The 22,494-nt window shown below is 41.2% G+C and overlaps 1 protein-coding gene across 2 annotated transcripts in view; it reads right to left on the bottom strand.

Moving 5' to 3' along the window:
- Nucleotides 1-22,494, bottom strand: part of Exoc6 (exocyst complex component 6) — a 143,180-nt gene that overhangs the window by 50,415 nt on the left and 70,271 nt on the right. For both annotated transcript variants that reach the window (NM_019277.2, XM_039088459.2), the window contains 1 exon segment: nt 19,615-19,794. In NM_019277.2, the coding sequence (NP_062150.2) occupies nt 19,615-19,794 (180 nt within the window).

Genomic DNA, 22,494 nt, shown 5'->3' with positions numbered 1-22,494 from the left:
TTATTAACGGGTATTTCTTATTTACATTTCGATTGTTATTCCCCTTCCCGGTTTCCAGGACAACATCCCCCGAACCCCTCCTCCTCCTCTTCTCTGTGGGTGTTCCCCTCCCCATCCTTCCCCCATTACCACCCTCCCCCCAACAATCACGTTCACTGGGGCTTCAGTCTTGGCAGGACCAAGGGCTTCCCCTTCTACTGGTGATCTTACTAGGCTATTCATTGCTACCTATGAGGTCAGAGTCCAGGGTCAGTCCATGTATAGTCTTTAGGTAGTGGCTTAGTCCCTGGAAGCTCTGGTTGCTTGGCATTGTTGTACATATGGGGTCTCGAGCCCCTTCAAGCTCTTTCAGTCCTTTCTCTGATTCCTTCAACGGGGGTCCCGTTCTCAGTTCAGTGGTTTGCTGCTGGCATTTGCCTCTGTATTTGCTGTATTCTGGCTGTGTCTCTCAGGAGAGATTTACATCTGGTTCCTGTCAGCCTGCACTTCTTTGCTTCATCCATCTTATCTAGTTTGGTGGCTGTAAATGTATGGGCCACTTGTGGGGCAGGCTCTGAATGGGTGTTCCTTCTGCCTCTGTTCTAAAGTTTGCCTCTCTCTTCCCTGCCAAGGGTATTCTTGTTCCCCTTTTAAAGAAGGAGTGAAGCATTTGCATTTTGGTCATCCTTCTTGAGTTTCATGTGTTCTGTGCATCTAGGGTAATTCAAGCATTTGGGCTAATATCCACTTATCAATGAGCGCATACCATGTATGTTTTTCTGTGATTGGATTACCTCACTCAGGATGATATTTTCTAGTTCCATCCATTTGCCTATGAATTTCATAAAGTCATTGTTTTTGATAGCTGAGTAATATTCCATTGTGTAGATATACCACATTTTCTGTATCCATTCCTCTGTTGAAGGGCATCTGGGTTCTGTCCAGCTTTTGGCTATTATAAATAAGGCTTCTATGAACATAGTGGAGCATGTGTCTTTGTTATATGTTGGGGCATCTTTTGGGTATATGCCCAAGAGAGGTATAGCTGGGTTTTCAGGTAGTTCAATGTCCAATTTTCTGAGGAACCTCCAGACTAATTTCCAGAATGGTTTTACCAGTCTGCAATCCCACCAACAATGGAGGAGTGTTCCTCTTTCTACACATCCTCGCCAGCATTTGTTGTCACCTGAGTTTTTGATCTTAGCCATTCTCACTGGTGTGAGGTGAAATCTCAGGGTTGTTTTGATTTGCATTTCCCTAATGACTAAAGACGAACATTTCTTTAGGTGTTTCTCAGCCATTCAGCATTCCTCAGCTGTGAATTCTTTGTTTAGCTCTGAACCCCATTTTTTAATAGGGTTATTTGTCTCCCTGCAGTCTAACTTCTTGAGTTCTTTGTATATTTTGGATATAAGGCCTCTATCTGTTGTAGGATTGGTAAAGATCTTTTCCCAATCTGTTGGTTGCCGTTTTGTCCTAACCACAGTGTCCTTTGCCTTACAGAAGCTTTGCAGTTTTATGAGATCCCATTTGTCGATTCTTGATCTTAGAGCATAAGCCATTGGTGTTTTGTTCAGGAAATTTTCTCCAGTGCCCATGTGTTCGAGATGCTTCCCCACTTTTTCTTCTATTAGTTTGAGTGTATTTGGTTTGTTGTGGAAGTCCTTGATCCACTTGGACTTAAGCTTTGTACAGGGTGATAAGCATGGATCGATCTGCATTCTTCTACATGCTGACCTCCAGTTGAACCAGCACCATTTGCTGAAAATGCTGTCTTTTTTCCATTGAATGGTTTTGGCTCCTTTGTCAAAAGTCAAGTGACCATAGGTGTGTGGGTTCATTTCTGGGTCTTCAACTCTATTCCACTGGTCTATCTGTCTGTCTCTGTACCAATACCATGCAGTTTTTATCACTATTGCTCTGTAATACTGCTTGAGTTCAGGGATAGTGATTCCCCCTGAAGTCCTTTTATTGTTGAGGATAGTTTTAGCTATCCTGGGTTTTTTGTTATTCCAGATGAATTTGCAAATTGTTCTGTCTAACTCTCTGAAGAATTGGATTGGTATTTTGATGGGGATTGCATTGAATCTGTAGATTGCTTTTGGTAAAATGGCCATTTTTACTATATTAATCCTGCCAATCCATGAGCATGGGAGATCTTTCCATCTTCTGAGGTCTTCTTCAATTTCTTTCTTCAGAGACTTGAAGTTCTTATCATACAGATCTGTCACTTGCTTGGTTACAGCCGTCTTTTGGAGGGATTTTAATGGCAGGTCACAGCACAGTAGCTTTCTGGCAGGCGTCCTGGCTGCTATCATTGGCAGTCCCAGAGAGAGAAGAGGACACATTAAGGAAGTCTCGAAAGGCTAAGGTTTAGAAGAAACCCTCCTTTTCCAAGCTAGGAATTTCTGGGTTTCAAAACAGATATTTAGATAGGAAGATGTTTTTTGTTGTTTTGTCTTGGATTTATTTTTTGTTATTTATTTTAGACAAGGTCACCTACAGCCCTGGCTAGCCTTCAAATCACTACATATCCAGGGAGTATCAGAATTTCTGATCGTCTACCTTTCAAGTGTTGAGATTGCTTTTGTGTGAAATATTAAAAAAAAAAACAAAAACAAAACAAAACCCATACTAACACTGGTTAGCACCCGCAGAAGGTCTCAATTTGTTTCCTGCTGGGTGGAGAGGCCAAGACCGAATTCTTTCCTTTTAACCAGGGCTCTCTCCTCCCATCTCACTAAATTCCCATCACTGGCTGTTGCCACACATGCCCCACACTTCCAAATTCCCGTGCTGGGATGCACCCTTGCAAACTATACTCTTCCACCCTACCTTTCTCTGAAGCCCAGCTGAGTCGCTGCATGAAGGAAAACCCCACACAATCTTAGGTAACACAGTCACTGGGCAGAATCTACCATCCTAACTGTACAAACTATTCTACGTTAGAAATCCTCTGGTGCTGGATCCTGGCAGATCTGCCCCTTGAAACAACCTCTGGCTTCCCACATTCTGCCTGCCTCTCTTGCGCTCCCCCATCCAAAACCTTAAAAAAAAAAAGATTTATTTATTTTATGTATGTGAGTACACTGTCATTCTCTTCAGACACACCAGAAGAAGGCATCGTATCCCATTACAGATGGTTGTGAACCATCATGTGGGTGGAGGGAATTGAACTCAGGACCTCTAGAAGGGCAGTCATTATTCTTAACACTGAACCATTCTCCAGCACCCCCCTCCAAAACCTTAATTTGATTAATTACTACAGTCCTAAAACTCTTCTTACTTGGCAAATATTAAAAAACAAAAACAGAAGAGTAAAGATTTACTTAATTTTTCCCTGTAGTTGACTTCTAGTATGGCCAAAACAGCAAATTCAGGCTGGGAAATTGAAACACACCTGAAACCATTATCAAAGCAGAAACTGTCAGAGAACAGGATCACGTCTGCATTTCTTTGTGCAGGCACACAGCTCAGTGCTCCAGGAACATACAGCAATGTGAATTCAGTGTTTGACAGTGACACTACAGTTTAAAATGCCCAAAGAAATTGCCGGAGTCACACTAGGTTATGTTATTGAGGTAACTCCCATATGATCACCAGTGAATTCCGCACATGCCAACCCATGCCAACCTATCAATAGATGTGATGGTTGATACAGGCACAGTTGAAAGGATTCTGGCCAGCGTGGCTCTGGCAGGCCTTGCCTTTCCAGACCAGTTCCTCAGCCTTGCTAAAATCCATTCCATTCCATTCCTGAAGCTGGCCCCCAGGGCCTGTTGCCTTATTTGGCCACTTTCTCCCCCTGAGGCTGACTTCCAAGGTCCAGCTATCAAAGTGTTGAAGTCTAGCAATCAAACCCCCTTGGCTGCTCTAATTAACATGCCCAATCAAAATACCCCACAGCATCCTAGCCCACTCTAACACATACCTCCCATTTTCTCTTCTTAAAATCAAGGTCATTTGCTGCCGTTTTTCTGCCACTGAGTCAGAAAGCAGCCACTTCAGCTTTTCTTGCCTGCCTAGTAAAAGATCTCTCTGAGGAAAAAAGGTGTTTGGGTGTGGTTTGGGCCCAATCCAGGGGTCTGAAAGGGAGCTGTAGCTATGCATGGGTCTCCTTCAACAGTCATTGCTGAAGATATAATACAAGCAAAGAACGTGCACAACTATAATAGCACTTCTTAGGAGGCAGAGGTGGGAAATCTGCAGTTCAAGACCATCCTTAGGTAGCTAACAAGTTCTAGACAAGCTAGGACTACATAAAACCCTGTCTCTCAGAAAATAAGACAAAAAAAGGCACAGGGCATTCATTCAAAGATGTCTATTTAGGTTTCTATCTTTTTTTCCTTTCTCCCTTAACTTCTTCCTTTTCTCTAAGTCCTATGACTCCACCACCACCACCACCACCACCAATTACTTTCTTTTTGGTTTTTAAAAACAGGGTTTTATATAGCCCAAGTTAGCCTTGCCCTCCATTCACAGTTGAAGAGGACATGAATTTCTGGTCCTCTTACCCCCACCTCTGTTAGGGATTCAGACATACACCACCATGCTCACTTAAGTAACTGTTTAACGATTTATTGAGAGCCCAGTGCAAGTGAGGTTTCACTTGCTTTGGAACACGTCTGAATGACAGATCCTGTGAAATGGTATGATAAGAAGGAAATCATAGCTGAGGAATTTGTAATCAGGATCCCAACCTCTCCATAAACCATGTGGCTTTGTTGCAGGTAACACAAAGTGACTCCAGCAAGGTCTGTGGTTTTCAATTACATTTTGCTCTGTGTGTGTGTGTGTGTGTGTGTGTGTGTGTGTGTGTGTGTGTGTACATGCTTGTGCATACGGCCAGGCAGTGGTTGTGCACGCCTTTAATCCTAGCACTTGGGAAGCAGAGGCAAGCAGATCTCTGAGTTCAAGACTGTTCTACAGAGTAAGTTCTGGTACAGACAGGTTTACATGAGAAACCCTGACTTTAGAAGAAAAACAAAGAACAAAAAACCCGCCTTATTTGCATTACAGTATCCCCAAAGTGCTAGCATATGCTTACTCCAGGTATAGGGTTCCAGACAGGAAGTAGCACCAGGCTAAGCCCTAGGTTAGGGATAGGGCTGGTGTACAGACTGCCAGTCCCCTGCACCTGAGCAAATCTGAGCACTGAAGATGACCCGATCTTAAAAGTGTAAATGAGGGCTGGAGAGGCAAGAGAGTGGGGCGCAGGCAAAACAACCCCGCATAAAAAATAAGTAAGTGGCGTATCAAAGGAGAGTAAATAAACATGTATCAAAAACCAAATTCATAAAGAAGGCTAGGCCTGGTGTCTGTTGGGACACTGAATCGGAGGATCAAGGCCTCCCTGGGTAAGTTGGCAAGGTTGTGTCTCAAAACAAAAATTCGATAGCAGAGTGTTTGCCTACCACAGACAATTACCACACACACACACACACACACACACACACACACATGCACGCATGCATGCACACACGCACACACGCACACACATATATATCCCAAGTCAGGTAGGATGATCAAGGTAATTTCTTTTTGCTCCCCCTAGGAACAGCCTTCAGCACGATGTGAATGACGTTCAGAATGAGGAGGACGTCCTTACAGACATCCAACAGATCTGCCAATTGCTTCTTTTCTTGTCAACAGACACTTTCAACCTCAATGCGATTTCCATAAAAGATTTTAGAGTTAAAACTACATAGCAATTCCCCTATACCACCTAGTGATTCTTGAACAAAAAGAAAGACAGTAAAACAGAGTTATCCCATGTCTAAACCTGTCATTTGTTTGTGTTATGAGACTGTAGCCCAGTCTAGCCAGGAACCCTGATCTGGTTGTTCCTCCTCTACCTCCCAAGTGCTGAGACTGAGGACATGCCCCATGCCTAAATAAAAAGCTTTCATTTGGGGTTGGGGATTTAGCTCAGTGGTAGAGCGCTTGCCTAGGAAGCGCAAGGCCCTGGGTTCGGTCCCCAGCTCCGAAAAAAAGAACCAAAAAAAAAAAAGCTTTCATTCTTATTTTGGCATGGATAAAACCCAGGGTCCTACAAGAGGCAAGGGGGCAAGAGGACACTACAAGTTCAAGGCCAGTCTGTGCTATATAGCAACATACTCTCTCAAAACCAAAACTGAAAGGATTCTACTGCACAGAGCTACAGAACGTCTAGTGTACATGCAGACACTTGGTCTGTATACCGAGTGTGTTCTAATTATGTTCACTTACAGTTCTCTCACTGGTTACTATAGCCAGGCCTTGAGACCTATCCTAATCTACTGGCTTCCTAGAAAACTCTCGTGGCTATTTGATGTATGCTCCTTTCCATTATTGTTACCACTTCGTCTAATAAAGTACTGTCCAGGATCAATTTAGAACTGAATTTTCTATAGAGTTTAACATCAGGGAAGTAATTGAGAATGTCACTTAGGACTGAAGCATTTAGTTTATTGAGACATCAGCAACCAATATATATTTAGCTCATGGTCTCCATGTGAATTTTCAACTGCTATATGATATGTATCTTAGAGAAACAAAATTATGAAAAACTTAGAAAGAGATAGAATATAGGGAATTGCTGGAGTATCTGAAAAATGCTAAATGTAAAAATATTCTTTTCAATCAAAACAAATACGAAAAAAACTTTCAGAACACACAGTTGTGGCAAAAGTGATCCAGCATCATCAAGGCAGGCACAGGAAATTAAAGCAGCCACAGGCCTTGCATAAAGACCAGAGCACCCTTCACATATTAAAGAAGATGCACAGGAACTGAGGTGGAAAGTTTCCTATCCATCTTGTACCATCCCCAACCCTCAGCAAACACTGGAGAACGACAAAAGAAACAACAACAGAATAACCCTCTCAGAGACAGATGCTCAAGAAGCAGACTGCAGCCGCAGGCAATGGACGGCTCACCATCCCAAAGACACTGGAATAGCTACATGATTTAGTGCTCAGAACTGCTGTGTGTGTAGAAGCATTCGCATGGTCCAGCATTTGACATGCCACTGTAGGTGTTCCTACAATATGGTCTCTAACAAAACTAGGCTATTTTAGCTCCTGATGATAGGATTATTTATCATGTATATATCAAGATTAGGAAAGTACCAAAATCCACATGTGCCATGTGCCTAGGCAGACTTCAAAGGGTTCATGTTATAAAGACCTACTGCCTCCATGAGATTGTCTAAAACAAAGTAGTCATAGGGCCTATGGTGATTCCATGTGTATAAGTGTGTCTGTCACAAGATAGAGCATGTTGTCTATACTGACAGAATATCATTGAAAATATATTCTGAGGAGGAGCAGAAAATCATTGAAAAGTGCAAGTGTTGAAGGTATAGAGTCACAAAGACAAATAAATAAATACGAAGTTTTCATATAATAAACTCTAAAAAGAATTTGTTATGTCCTTAAGATGTTTCAAGTTTGCACACAAATACCAACATATGAATCATTCATATTCTTCACATAAAGGAAAATGCATCTAGTATACACAGTTTAGAAGTGCATTTTCTATTCTGGTTTGTTTTCTTGACACAGGGTCCCATTCTAGCTCTGGCCAACCTGCAGAAAGAACTTAGTGTAATCCATGTCTTCCCTGCTTCTCCTACAGTTAATTAAAAATGCTTACCAACCATTCTGTGTTATATGACATAAAATACAAAGGTGAGTGGATGCATTTCTTCCTAAGAGGACTGAATTCTAACAAGAGAAAGTCGAGTCTACAAAGAGCACATAAAAGAAAAAGTACAACAGGGAGGGGTAAAGGAAAGGAAGGTAACCTCGTGTAGTAAAGTGCAGCGCGACTGGCAAAAGCTGTGTGAAAGAGGCGGCATCAGACAGAATTCTGGGAAAGATCCGGGCAGGTTTTGGCTATCCATGAAGCTAAGATAGATTGGTTCAGACACAATAAATATGCCAGTTTGGAAATTAAGACTAGGCCATGCTTTAGCAAACACACGTGGGTCACAGAGGTAAGGAAAGAGAACTGGAACAGACCCATCAGGAGACAAAGACAAACATTTACATTTTACATGCTAAATTAAATTGTCCCCCTAAGAAGAAATTTCACTATCTGAAAATGTATTAGCACTTATTATAACTGTCAAGGACACACAACTGGAAAGGCAAATTCAGTATTAATAAATTAAAACTTCAATAAAGCTGCTTTTAAAAGTAAGAGTTAAGACAATTAATAAGAACAGTCCTGGGTAGGAATGAGAAGGAAATATTTGCACTAGGTCATGACCAGTGCAAAGTGTGTAACAGTTTTCTCTAAGATTGAAACATATCATCCTTAGGTAGGAAGGTAAACAACTCAAAATAGCTTCAGGAAGTCCCTGAAACTGACTAGATTCCCTAGGCCCCTTACAGCAAGAGCAAATAAGCCAAGCTGTGGAGAGTCACTCCCAGACAAGACAAGCAGCAAAGAAGAGGATTGGAAGATCCAAGCTGCAAAGAAGACATTGTAACTAGACCAGCTGCCTAGAAGCAGAAACCAGCAGTCACTTAGAAAGGACAGTCTCTAACATGTTGACCTGTCTGCAGGCTATGCAATATTTTCCAAGTTTCCAATTTTTGTGAGCTCTCATCCATGCTGGGGTGAGCTTTGGTCATGCAGATGTCTTTGAGTAATTTATGATCCTGTAAGTAACCCTTCAGCTATATTCCTCTAAGTAACCCCAATAAAACTTACTGGTTCACTGCTGAACTCCTGTGATGGCTAAAGTTATGCTGATGGCTAACTTTATGTTTAAAAGCTTAAAATATCTGCACTTAAGAGATCTACAAAGCAATAGTAGACTTCAAAATGCTAAAGGCCGTTAAGGGTTAATTTTTATTTCTGTTTCTGCTTCTGTAAATAAACGCTTATTTTGTATGAGATGACTCCGTGCTTGCACCTAAACAAAATGAAGCTTTATTTACCTTTGTAAACCCCTGACTGAGGTGGCTGGGTGCTAAACTCAGGAATCCTGAGTCCTGGGTGTAAACCTGGGTTCAATGTATTAATAAAAGCCTCTTCTTTGTTAAAATTTATTCATGGTCAGATTGGTGGATCTGAAAGACCCACATCCACCATCTTTTTCTGGCTATCCTTGGGACCCTGAAGGTTTTCAGGTGTACTGAGAGTGGAGAAATCAGACTCAGAGTCAAAGGGAGACACCAATTTTTAATTCTTAGACTTCACAAAAGAGGACTGAGTCTATGAGGGTTCCCAGTATATTAGGAACAGAGAAATTGGATAGGCCCAGCCTTTGAAGGGAACTACTGACAGGTTCTCAACACCTAGATTGTGAGAAAGAGGCGTCCAAAAAGCCTTCCAGAGGTGTAAGTAAGGATCCCGTTCGTCTATAGCTCACATTTGTGGGACTGGTGGAAAAGCTGGATGCAGTGTTAATTCCCAAGTTAGAGGGTCAACTGGAATAGCACTGGCCCTTGTTGGAAAAGCTAAGATGGAAATGAGTTGGTGAGTATATGAATGAAGGTAGCCACCAAATGTTTGTTTTTGTCTGGTCTCCACTGCCTGTGTGAGTGTTTTGTCTTTTTAGGTTTGACGAATCTGTGCTTCTGACAAGTCTGTAATGACAGATGCAGATGTGGAGTCTGGGAGCCAGCCCAGAGTTGGGAGCAGGTGAGGGAAAGGGCGAAGGAACAGGCCAACTGTGTTGTGCACAACCAGACACACTCCTCCCTGGCTGGTGAGCTCTCAGCTGGTCCTTCCTGTAGCCTCACCCAGTGATAGCTGGGGCTCACAAGCTTCTTATCTCTGAGCCTTTTTTGTTTGCAGCTTACTCTGGTTCCTACCCTCTGGTTAGTGGATTCAGCTGTCTTTTAGGTATGGATAGTATTAAAATGTTATTTTATGCTGTTGGACTTTAACAAAAAGCTGGCTCTGGAGCTGGGTTATGGCTCCTCCTCTACCTCCAAGCGTGTCTGTTTAAAGGTTTCTTCCAAATTCTCTGCCTTGTGTTAGGCAGGCCACCTGACTGTGTGACATCAGCTCATACTCTGGTTTTGGTTTAATGCCCTAAAACTTTTGCTAAAGTATGAATCTTATCTAAGACTTGTAAGACTGTTACATAAACTTTCTGTACCTCAAAATTTTAAGTTTATTGGTTATCATTAAAAATCTGTAAAATCTGTAGTAAAAAGTTAATTTAAAACGTAAAGTAGGAGGGTTGAAGGTTAGAAATTTATACATAGATAATTTTAATTAACTACAGCATACTGCTTGTGTAACTTGGATTCAACTCTTGCTTAAAGAAAACTGGGATGGATTTTTGTTTAGTGATTCTAGTCCTGAGAATAATGAATAAGGGGGAAAATCATAGAAACAATGATTATGAAGAAATTTAAAAACAATACTGAAAAGGCTATGATAATTAAAATGTAGTAATTTTTAGCCCTCAATCATGAGGTTTTGTTTTAATTAATGAGGTTTTGTTTACTGTGTTCAATAGCTCTTGCTCTTTTAAAAAGAAATGACTAAATAAAAGGTCTTCTAGAGGTCAGCTTTATCTCAGAATAATGTCATAAGTTTGTCCTTGAGTGCTTCCAAAATTCACTGAATCTACAGATGTCACTGGTTTGATATATGCAAAGACTCTAGGAATTTTTCCAATTCTAGTTTTCACTATGACCAGATCCATAGCGAGCTAACAGACTACACACTGAGGTTTGGTTGGTGGCTATGTATTGTAATGCTAAATACTAGCCCTGGCTGCCTGAGGGATGAGAGTCCTCAAGTATACAGGGTGATACTACGTGACCTTGCTTCTTAAGGTCAAATTATTGGTTGAATAAAGATGCCTGCAGCCTAAAGCTGGGCAGAAGAGAGGTAGGTGAAGTTTAGTTTCTGGGCTTGGAGTCTGAGGAGTCCATGAGGAAAGAGGAGGAGAAAGTGGAGAGAGGAGGAGACAACATGGGTTAAGTGAATCATGAAAACATGGCCACGAGGGCCGGCCAATTGGAGTTAAGAGCTGTCCAGTTGGAACACGGCAAGTTATAACTCAAGGTCATTGATGGGAAAGTAGACTCTAATAGCTTAGCGGATAGATACTGCCCATCTCTAGTGCATTAAAGGCTTATTAAAAACATAAAAGTTGTGTGTCTTTCATCTGGGAACTGAAAGATCTAAGGTGGGGTAAAATAGAGATTAAATAATTACCATAACATATACACCAGCTCAAGACCCAGAGGACTTAGACCTGAGAAATCCATTTAAAATAGTCAAGATAGAAAATGCAGCCAGAAGCAGAACCAAGTAGGAAAGTTTCAGAAAGAAAGCTGCAACAAAACAAAACAGCCCAGGGCTTAGGGCTGCTTGCCTCTGACTGCGTTTTGATACCAACCTAAGAGTCACTAGCAGAGACTGGCATCTGTAGTTGGGTCTTCTGATTGAAAGAATGATATTAAAAAAAGACACCAACAGAGGTATAATGTCATAACATAGGATCTGGTTGGGGTTTTGGATAGACTAAGATGGTGGATCTCTGAATTATTCTAAAGAATAACAGAGGCTCCACTGGGCAGATAGAGCTCTGTAAATTCAAGGTCAGTCTTGTCTACAGAGTGAGTTCTAGGACAGCTAGGCTACACAAAGAAACCCCATCTTGAAAAAATGAAACAAACAAGCAAACAAACAACAACAACAACAAAACGCAGAGTGTTGAGAAACAGAGTGAACTGAATAAAAAGGGTCAGAAGGAAAATTGACGGAAATGTGGGAAGAGATGGGAAGCTGAGGAGTGGGCCACAGCTATGAGCAAAAACTGAGATATTCCTACTGTATTATGCAGCAAGACAGTGGCCTAAGCACTTTGGCAGGGTCTATGGAAAGTCTCTCCTTACCTACAATCTGTTCAGGCTAACAGAGACTGATTTGAATTTATGTATCTTGCCTCTTGGTCTGTCAACTTTGCTAAGCTTTAGCTATTTGTTTAAACCAAGTCATACAAGAAACTGTGATATTCTATAATGATGGACTATAAAAAGGCCAAAAAAATAAGATTAACAATCTCTCTATGGGCTACATTTATGATTTGAAGTTTTATTTTGTTACTAAAATAGATTCAATTCAAGGATTGTAATTTTGAATTCAGATACACTTAATAGATGGCCCTCAAAATTTCTTCAGAGATTTGCACTAAATGTGGCATTTAAAGTGTTCAATGAAAAAGGCTTCCTGTGATAGACAAAAGTGATAGTTCCTATGGGCATTCCCACAAACTCCTCCAAAGGCAATGGCTCCACCTGGAGTTTGGTAATGCTGACCACTGAGTGAAACTTCCCCACCCTCACCTGCTTCCAGGACCCCACCAAGACTAGACACAGAAGGACTAAAGCTCCCTCTCTGCTTTGCCAAAATAGGCTGGTCTCTCAGTTTCTCACCACAGGAAAGTCTCTTGGATCTTTTGAGTCAGGCAGCTGAAGGCTGATGCTGCCCTGTGTGGTGTGACTGCTGCAAACTAAAGTCACTAGACTGAAATTTCTCAGGAGCAGCCCAGGATTATTGGTCCAGATAGCTGGTCTCTGTCATTCTACAGAGATCATCTGGTTTATACTTCCTGCTCAAATTTATCCTTCTCAGATCTCTGGTGGTGTGTAGATGGGTAGCTGTAGCTTAACAGTTTAGCAGCAGCTGCCTGGTGAAAACATTTTGTATATGAAAAGCAGGCCTTGTTTTTTTTCTAGAGCTAATGGGTCTCCTAGAAAGAAAGGCAAACTCACAGAATGGATTTCAATGTGACTTTTTACTATTCTTCTATTTAAAAGTGTAGCTTTGCAATAACTGCTTTGTGTAATCAACCACCTTGTCTCATGGCAAAAGACTGGAAGAAAACAAAAGGTTTATGTGAGTTGTAAGGGTCTGAGAAAATAATTAAAAAATTAATCAAACTTAAAGACAATGTTGATAGTCCAAAGGTTCAGAGTCTTAACATATTAATCATGGAGTTCTGTTTAGCTCTCAATCTGGCTCTGGGAAAGCACTGACTATTATGATAGTCACAAGCTCAAAATTTTAAATCTCCTTTGGGTTGTTTTCTAACTATAGACTAAAAAGTGCTTCTCACCATGGTAAAAACATCTCTGTCTGATCTGTATATACCCACCCCTCTGGACAGAGGAAGATGTGTCAATGTGTTAATCCAAAAATCATTTTTTGGGTTCCTAAAGTTTTACTATGACTCAAAGGTATGAGTCGATTGCTTTTTCTACAATATGGATTTCTGTATAGATCACAAACAGTGGTAATGCTACTATAGCTCAAAACCTTTATCTTTTTGTAAACTTTAACTTCATGTAAGATTCAGGGTGTTGCGGCTACGATCTACCTGTTCAGAATAAGTACTTCTGTCAATCAAAAACCTAAGCTTCCCCACCTACTGCTTATTCCTGAGGTAGAAGTTCTAATTGTAAAGTGTTCCTTTAAGTTCCTAAAACTTAACTTCTGTCCCTAGTCTAATCTGTCTCAGCAGATTTCCACTCGGCTGACAGACATCCAGAAATCAGCTGTGAACTACAAACTGTTCTACACAGCCACAAGCCCCGGACTTGCTGAAAGCTGATGTAAACCTAGTCAATGTGACTGTCCCATGCCTCTCAGCTGGGTCAGCAAACCAGATGCTTCCGATGAATAAATCCCCCACTGTCTGACCCATGACTCTGTGGCCTTGGACTAGCATTCTAGCCTTCCTGAACCTTGACAGATTTCAACTGAGAAGCAGTTACAGAAGAGAGTATGTTACCCCTTATCCTCAACAAAAGGTAGGAATGTTAGACCCAAAGGACACTGGGACCCTGCTGGAAAAGACCACGCCCCATCATCCTTACTACCCCACTGCTGTGGACTGTGTCTGCAGCTGGATAGATCACTCTCAGATCAAGTACATCATGGGACAAGCTTAGGCTTAGGACCAGCGGGAGCCACTCTTAAGGCAACAGGCACAGCAATGGCTGATGTTAACTATAAAACTTTGGATGCCAAATAACCCAATATTTATTTGCATTAGAAAATTCTATTGCAAAATTAGAAGAACATGTCCAATCATTACCTGAGGTAGTCTTACAACATGCTTTACACAGAGCAAGGAGATAACTTGTCTGTGCTCTGGAAAAAACACATAGAAAGGGTGAAGGCCCTAAATGGAAAAACAAAACAACAACCCCACCGGACTCCCAACTGCAAATGGCTCCCATTCTCATTCTCAGGTTCTTCCTGACTAGTAATTCTGTCAGCTGTCACAGGGCCCAGTGACCTGGCTCCTGCGGCTCACTGTTGCCCCTGCATCATGAATGCTGTAACCAGATACATAAGCTCATGATTAGGAGCTATTAAGCCGATGGTGATTAGGTCCCAATACGAACAGGTACCCACCACAGAGTCAAGGATTTGACTCAGAGTATAACTCAAGGAGGGAAGATGATGGATGGCTAACTTCATGGTTTAGAAGTTTAAAATCTCTGCACTAAAGAGAACTATAAAACAAAATTAGACTTCTAAATCTTAAGGACTGTTAGGGGTTAATTTTTTTTACTGGTATTTCTGCTTCTGTAAACAAGAGCTTGTTTTGCATGAGAGGACCTTCAGCTTTCAAGAGAACAAATTTTAACTTTTGTTCTTTGCCTTTATAAACCCCTGACTGAGGTGGCTAGCCACTGCCTGGGGGAATCGCAGTCAGGCATTAGACCTGACACCAGTGTATGAATAAAAGCATCTTCTTTGTTATAATTTATTCATGGTCAGACTAGTGAATCACTAAATGACTCCAGACCCATAATAACCCATACATTGGTTAGTTTTGGGCTCCCTACCTGGGGTGAGTAGATGTTGTATGTTTTGTCACACAACAAATAGACTCATGAATAGCATGCACTCATGAATTGTATAAGCTCACGAACTCCTTAGGCTAATTCTCACGGTATACTGTGGTGTGCTACTGAAGAAAGAGCATCCAGGAATTGTGTAAAGTCTTCAGAGTAGATGGTGTAACATCTACTAGGTCCTGAGACTCAGATGCCGGGCATTCTTCTAAACACCGTGGTACTATTTCATCCAATCCTCACAAAGGAGCCCTGTCAGCCACACTCTCATTAGCATCAGTTTTCAGGGGAAAGACCTGAGGGAGGTCCCCAAAGCACTGCCCTGCCCAAGGATGTATTTCCTATTGACTTTCATAATCAATTCCAGAAAGTCCTGTCTCACCAAAACAGCTAATGTTCCCTTCAGACTTTATATTTCCACAGACTACAAATATATCAAGGGCAATGTCAAAATAATTATAAGTTAAATACTTATTTTTCTCTGGGAAAAATAAGCCTGCAGGAAGCTCAGCATTTTCTAATTTACATACTAACTTTAGCTTGTATCTACTTACCGACATGGCTGCATAATCATTGATGTTTGCCTTAGTCTGAGAAGGAAGTAGGCAAGGCAATCAAATGAAAAAAGGAAATGCATTCTAATTACAGGAGAGCTGATATCCGAGGCAGCAAGACTAAATGCACAATAAAACGAGTAGAGTCTGTATGTTGCTCTAAAGGTACGAGTTACCACACGCATGTGACAGTCATTTCATTGGAAGATCGGTAGGTGGGTTTTATCTACACACTAATCAGAGACTTTTTTGTGCATATAATGAAGTTGACCTGTCAGCCTTAAGCAAGGAGCTTTAACAGCAGCTAACTGTGCTGAGTTGGCGAATTTAGCAAAAGCCAACTTTAGACAGGGTTCTTTGCTCTGAGCACTGGTCCTCAAACTTTAAGCAACAATAATAATATTAAATTTTAAGCAATTCATAAAAAAGCAGATTTTTAAGCTACAGAAATTTTAGTTAGGTCTACAGCGTGCACTGAACCTGAACAAATAGCAAGCAGCTCTCTCTGCAGATGACTCTAGCTTAGGAAGAAGTGAAATGTCTATTTCTTCACAAATAACAGACATTAGAGAATGTGTTAATTCTGAGGATGCTCCAAAGGATAAGTCACTGTGTTCTAACATAATTCTTAAGGAATGAAGGCTCACATCTGACAGCTAATTAAATATATTTCCCTAAGAAGTGAATAGTGAAGCCAAAGTGAATATAAAAACCCAATTAATGGTCACAATTTTACTGCACATAAGCCTCTGATGACAACTTCTTTTACAATGTCAATGATTAGCAAAATATCAATTTCTTAGATAAAAGGACTGAATTAATGCACTGCTTATTTTTTGCATCAACCACTTTATTTTTCTTACTTTTTTTTCTTTTGGAGATACAGTCTATGTGGCATACATTTTCTCTGCTTTACAATCCCCCTAAGTGCTGGGGCAAGTACCATCATTTGTACTTCAAAAATAAATGTTTAGGTATCATTAAAAGTTTCTAAAGAAAGGTACTGACTCAGAAATGGGTTTCAAATTCATGCTAATGTAGTGAAACTCAGACCTTGTTTATTATCGGAAGTTGAGCTTCTGGTAGTGAGGAGATTGGACATTTCCATTAAACACACAAGTAAAGACTTGGGCAAACCCAACCTCCTAAGCTAAGCAACCTATCGAAGCCTGTATTTAGTGAGTGGACAGCTGAGCTTGACCCTCAACAACCATTAACTCCTTCCTAGCTGTAACTTGCAGTAGGTTTTTTTGATTGGTATAATGTCACCATCATATTTACTTTCTTAACTATTTTCCATGACCTTTCAAAGTATATATATATATATATATATATATAATGGAAAATATATAAAAGTCACAAATTCAAGACAAAATTCATCTAAAATTTAGCCAAAAAGTCAGCAGCAAGGCGCTCCTATAAATCACAGAATGCATGCTATGTTCATCATATTATACTACTGTTTGTTTGTTTTGTTTTTCGAGATAAGGTTTCTCTGTGTGACAGAACCCTGGCTGTCCTGGACTGGCTTTGTAGACCAGGCTAGCCTCCAACTCATAGGGCTCTTGCCTGTTTCTGACTCCCAAGTGCTGGGATTAAAGGTGTGTGCCACCGTGCCTAGCTCATTATATTACTCTTATATGAGTTATATTCAGTAAATAACATAAATATTATTCATTAACACTCCACATTTAAAAGTTAATTAATTAATAAAACTGGGCTATAAGGATATAACCTTGCATTTTTAATATAATGCTTTCTGGTCACACAAAAGAAAAGATAAAGCAAATGATTCTACTCTTAATTTTAAAGTTCCCTCTACAGTTTTCAGTCAAGAAAATCAGTATAACTCACAAAAACTGAACCAAAAAAGGGAAAAGAAAATCCTGAGTCTGCTTCCCAGCACCCATATGGAGATTCACAACTACCAGTATCCCAGTGCCAGTGCTGGTCTCTACATGCACTGCACACATGAGATGCACTTACATACATGTAGGCAAATCACTCACATACATACAATCAAGATGGTAGACAACATGTTTGTTTCGCATCCTAATATACAAGCAAAATAGAAAATACCAAAATTCTTAAAATAGAAAAAGTATTCAAAAGCAGAGAAAATGAAGACAGACAGGGAAAATAGAGATGGTTCCTGGAAGACAGAAAGCTACAGAGTAAAGTGGAGAAAGCCGCTGTCTGTCACGCACTACCAGAGAGCTACGGTGAGCTGGAAGCCAGCTGGAAGGGACAGGGAGGTGTGTATGAGGGCCGTGGGAATGAGAGCCGAGTGGAGAACAATTCGGGGAGAGCTGAAGCTTCAGATAAAGGAAAAGTAAAAGGAGGGGTAAGAAGACGGAGAGGAGAGGAGAGGAGAGAATGAGTATGTAGGTATAAGAATGGAGTCAGTACAAAACAAAAATATGTAGCCCTTTATTTAAGCATATTAAGAACTTGAAGCTAACAACAACAGGATATCAAATCCCATTCCTTCCACCTGGGGGACACTGCAACTGCACAGGCTGCAGTTGAAACTGCAGAAAAAAATGGCTCTACGGCCTGGACAGATGGCCCAGTGGTTAAAATCACTAACTGCTCTTACAGAGACCCATGTTTGGTGATTGGCTCCACACTACAGCCTCTAACTTTAGCTCCAGGAGATCAGAGCCCTCTTAGGTTCTCTATGGGCACCCACATGGATATGCATGGGCCCACCCGCGCACACACACACACACTCACTCACACACACATACACACACGCACACACACACTCACTCACACACACACTCACTCACACACACATACACACATGCACACACACACATACACACACATACACACACACTCACACACACATACACACACGTACACTCACTCACACACACACATATACACATACACACACGTACACTCATTCACACACACGTACACACATGCACACACATACACACACACACTCACACACACATGCACACATATACACATAAACACACACACTCGCCTAAAATAATATTTAAAAAAGAAATCAGCCCTAAAAAGATGAGTCCATAACCCCATAACTAGCTTCATTCCTGCTTGTGCCAAGGAGAACCCTGAGCCATGCAACATATATATATATATCCATCCATATATATATGCGAGGGGCACACTTATTCAAAGACAGAAAGAGAATCATCAGGAATCATGAAAGGGGAGGCAGAGGAGCTGAAAAAAAGGGGGGAGCCCAAAGGCTAGGGAAAGAAAAGTAGGTAACAGCCTGCTGTTCCAACCATGGCTTTCTGGATATGGGGACCCAAAGCCATGAGGGCTGTAGGCTGCCCCAGCTGCTCTGGCTGTACTGTTTATCACAGCAGCAGAAAGCAAAATAGGATTCAGGAGTTAAAGGGTTGATACATTTCAGCCTTTTTCATAAAAACTATTTTAAAAATATTAATCTCAATACTCTTAATAAGAGAATTCCCCCATTCATTGGCCTGTGCAGTCAAGGTCAGTGTTCCAGTCAATTCTCACAGATGTCCTTACTACAGCATGTGCGTTCCATCAGTAGAATGTCGATGCTCTAAGTATGGGCCAGAATGGAGCAGGGTTCCTGTTTTGCTTTTTAACCTCTTGTCTAAAAAAGTATCAAAAACCAGGTGGTGGTGGTGCACACCTTTAATTCCAGCACTCAGGAGGCAGAGGCCGGTTGATCTCTGAGTTTGAGTCTGAGTCTCTGAGATCCTGGTCTAGAGAGAGTTCCAGGAAATACAGGTTACACAGAAACCTTGTCTCAAAAAGCCCAAAATGAATGAATGAGTGAATCTTGAATTTTTGTAAACTAGAAAAGATTATATTGATTTTCATACAAGCTCCTTTTAAAGTTTATTTCTACTTAAATCTACACTGTTAATCTCAGGGGTCCGTTCTGCTTTTAATAGAAAATTTTAGTTATCTTAGTCAAAAAATACAATGAATTAAAACCTCAACCAACTTCAACTAGTTCTTTATCGAATGATTTACAATGATTTATAATCATTGATAATAAGTAGAAATATGAAAATTAAGACTGTTTTAAAAAAGGAAGCACCCAAAAATTAAATTCTAAAATGTATTTTAGAAAGTAAACTTACGGGGTTGGGGATTTAGCTCAGTGGTAGAGCGCTTGCCTAGGAAGCGCAAGGCCCTGGGTTCGGTCCCCAGCTCCAAAAAAAAGAACCAAAAAAAAAAAAAAAAAAAAAGAAAGTAAACTTACAATTTTTGAATTTTTTTATACTTACAGGCAAGTGGGTAAATACTTGAAAGATGCTTCTCAAAAAATTAATAAGATCCATTAAATAACCACTTGCTCTCCCATCCGACTCAGCCATGGTCCAGTCGTAGTCGGCCAGCTGGACAAACTCATCAATCTTCTGATTGAGTTTGGTATATATTTCTCCTTCCGCTGCATGTCGTGCATCCTGAGAGAGAGTAAAACACCACCGGTAAGAAAAAATTACAGAAGCAAGTGTCCTTAAGCTTTTAAAATTTACTAGAAGTTTTTCATTGGTTTAACATTATAATCATTTATTCAAAATTCGGAAAACGTGTCGATTTCATGCACTGCAAAGCTGACCTGACCGGCTGTCCCGACTGCTTTCCCTTCCCATCTTACTAACGGCCTTTGGCCTTTAAGAGGCTTGTCTCAGTTTCCCTTCCTGCTGCTCTGATAAAATGCCCTGACTAAAGCAACTTAAGTAAGGATGGTTTGTTCGGGCTCCAGAATCTTCCTCCCATTACACATACTAAATCCGGGTCCCTTAAATAAGGGTATAGCATTTGCTTATAGCGTATATACATTCTCCTGTATGCTTTGTCATCTCTATATTATCGATAATACACAATACGATGTAAATGTATGCAGATTAACTCCAGCCACATTTACAGAGATCTCTTTATTTGACCTCACTGAGGCCTCTCTCCAAGTGTAGTGAAAATGGTTGGACAATTTTTCTTAAATGGAGAGGATGCCTGCAGTGGTTGATTACAGTTCTGACCCTTAAATGGTTAACCACAAATGAAATGGTAAATCCTGGAAAACAACATGCCCAGAGGCATCTTTTTAAAACTCTAACTTTGCTGGGTTTGGTGGGTTTTAATCCCAGCACTTAGGAGGCAGATCTCTGTGAGTTCTGCCAGCCTGGTCCATATAGTAAGATCCAAGGATGCATAATGAGATCCTGTCTGAACAAAACAAAACAAAACAAAACAAAACAAAACAAAACAAAACAAAACAGAAGCAATCAAACACAGCACACCAGAAAAACCTCTGACGTATTTCTGGGAAACTGGAAGGCCATATGTGTATCTAGGCCAGTGTGCACCTTCAGAAAAGGCCCGAGAGGGTCTAAGCTCTTATTTATGACTAACCTTAAAGCAGGAAATGAGAGCTAAAGCAGAATTGTTAACTTTTGTCTCCATATTTAAGGCATGCCCCAGCAATCACACAGAATCTCTTGCAAAAGACAGGGGTTTAATGATTCTAGGCTTTCAGGGAAATCTGTGTCTAATCATTAGCTGACCATCAAACTAAACAAGTGGACTTCAATGTCCACACAAAGAAAACAGACTTCCAAATGCAGTCTAGAAAAATCTGAAGGCAATAAAGTAGCAATGGGAAGAACAACAAACCCAGGATGAGTGAGATACTGATGTCCAATGCTGCCACATTACATCATTCTAAATGTCTCCTTATCAACAAAAACATGCAATAGATAGAAAAAGATGCCCCCCCAGGAAGAAAAGGCGATCTTCAGAAGAATCCTTGAAGAAGCCCAGTTACTAGGCTTACTAGACAGAACTTCACATAAATTATTCAAAATGTGTTCAAAGAACAAAAGGAAGTCTTAAAACTGTGTTCAAAAAAACGAGGAAAACATTTAAGTAAGTAGAAACTATAAATAGTCAAATTACTAAATGTATCCAGAGGTGGGAAAGACTCGTTAGAAAGGCTCAGGAGCAGAAGAAAGAAATCAATGATGAACACTGTACAGCACCTAGGCCTGCACAAACCTGCAGAGCCCCCACCCAACCACGCCTGGCCACATACCATGTCCTAAAAATACAGAGATGAACTTAAAGACCAAAAAATCAAACAACAAACAAAACATAAGCTTCATTAGGGAAGAAAGTTTCCGTCGATCTTTTTCACTAACAGCCCCATGCACCTAAGAGACTCCCAGGACTCAGTGGGGCCGACCTTAGCCAAAGCCCAACGGTGGGGAGAGGGAACTTGAAGAGTCCACCTCCAGTAGATACAGGGCCCCAAAAGGAGGGATATGGTTACCAACCCACAGTCAAAAATTTCTGACCCAGAATTGTTCCTGTCTAAAAGAACTGCAGAGACGAAAATGGAGAAGAGACTGAAGAAAAGGCTGCCCAGTGACAGGGCCAGCTTGATCCAGCTCATGGGGGGTGGCGGGGGAGGCATGCACCAAGGCCTGACACTGTTACTGATGCTATTGTGTGCTTACACACAGGAGCCTCGCATGACTGTCCTCTGAGAAGCCCTACCAGCAGCTGACTGAGACAGAAGCAGATACTTAAACCCAACCACTGGACTGAAGTCGGGGACCCCTGTGGTTGAATGAGGGAAAGGATTGAAGGAGCTGAGGAGAAGGGTGACCCCATAGGAAGACCATCAGTCTCAACTAACCAGGACCCCAGGGAGCTCCCAGAGACTGAGCCACCAACTAGGCAGCACACGCCAGCTGGTCCCCTGGCACATATATAGCAGAGGACTGCCTGGTCTGGCCTCAGTGGAAGTCTCCTGGAGACACTTGAGGCCTCAGGGAAGGGGGATGCCCAGGGGAGGGTGGGGGAGGAGGAGCACCCTCTCAGAGGCCAGGGAGAGGAGGAATGGGATGAGGAACTGTAGGAGGAGGAACTGGGAGGGGGCAATAGCTGGAATGTAAATAAGTAAAATAATTTTAAAAAGAAAAGACCCACAGAAAGAGTAAATATAAACAAATTAGTACAGACGACATAGACAGTTAAGAGACCCCTGTAGGCCAGAACCAAGCTTCACAGACCTCGAGCTCCTGGTGATAAAGCTTCACAGACCTAGGGCTCCCGGTGATAAAAAGAAGCACTGAGATGTCACCTGCTGTCCCAGTGAAGCA

The sequence above is a fragment of the Rattus norvegicus genome, chromosome 1 (assembly GCF_036323735.1).
Source record: "Rattus norvegicus strain BN/NHsdMcwi chromosome 1, GRCr8, whole genome shotgun sequence".
Lineage (NCBI taxonomy): Eukaryota > Metazoa > Chordata > Mammalia > Rodentia > Muridae > Rattus > Rattus norvegicus.
The sequence above is the reverse complement of the archived record's forward strand: the minus strand, read 5'-3'. Positions and strand labels throughout refer to the sequence as shown.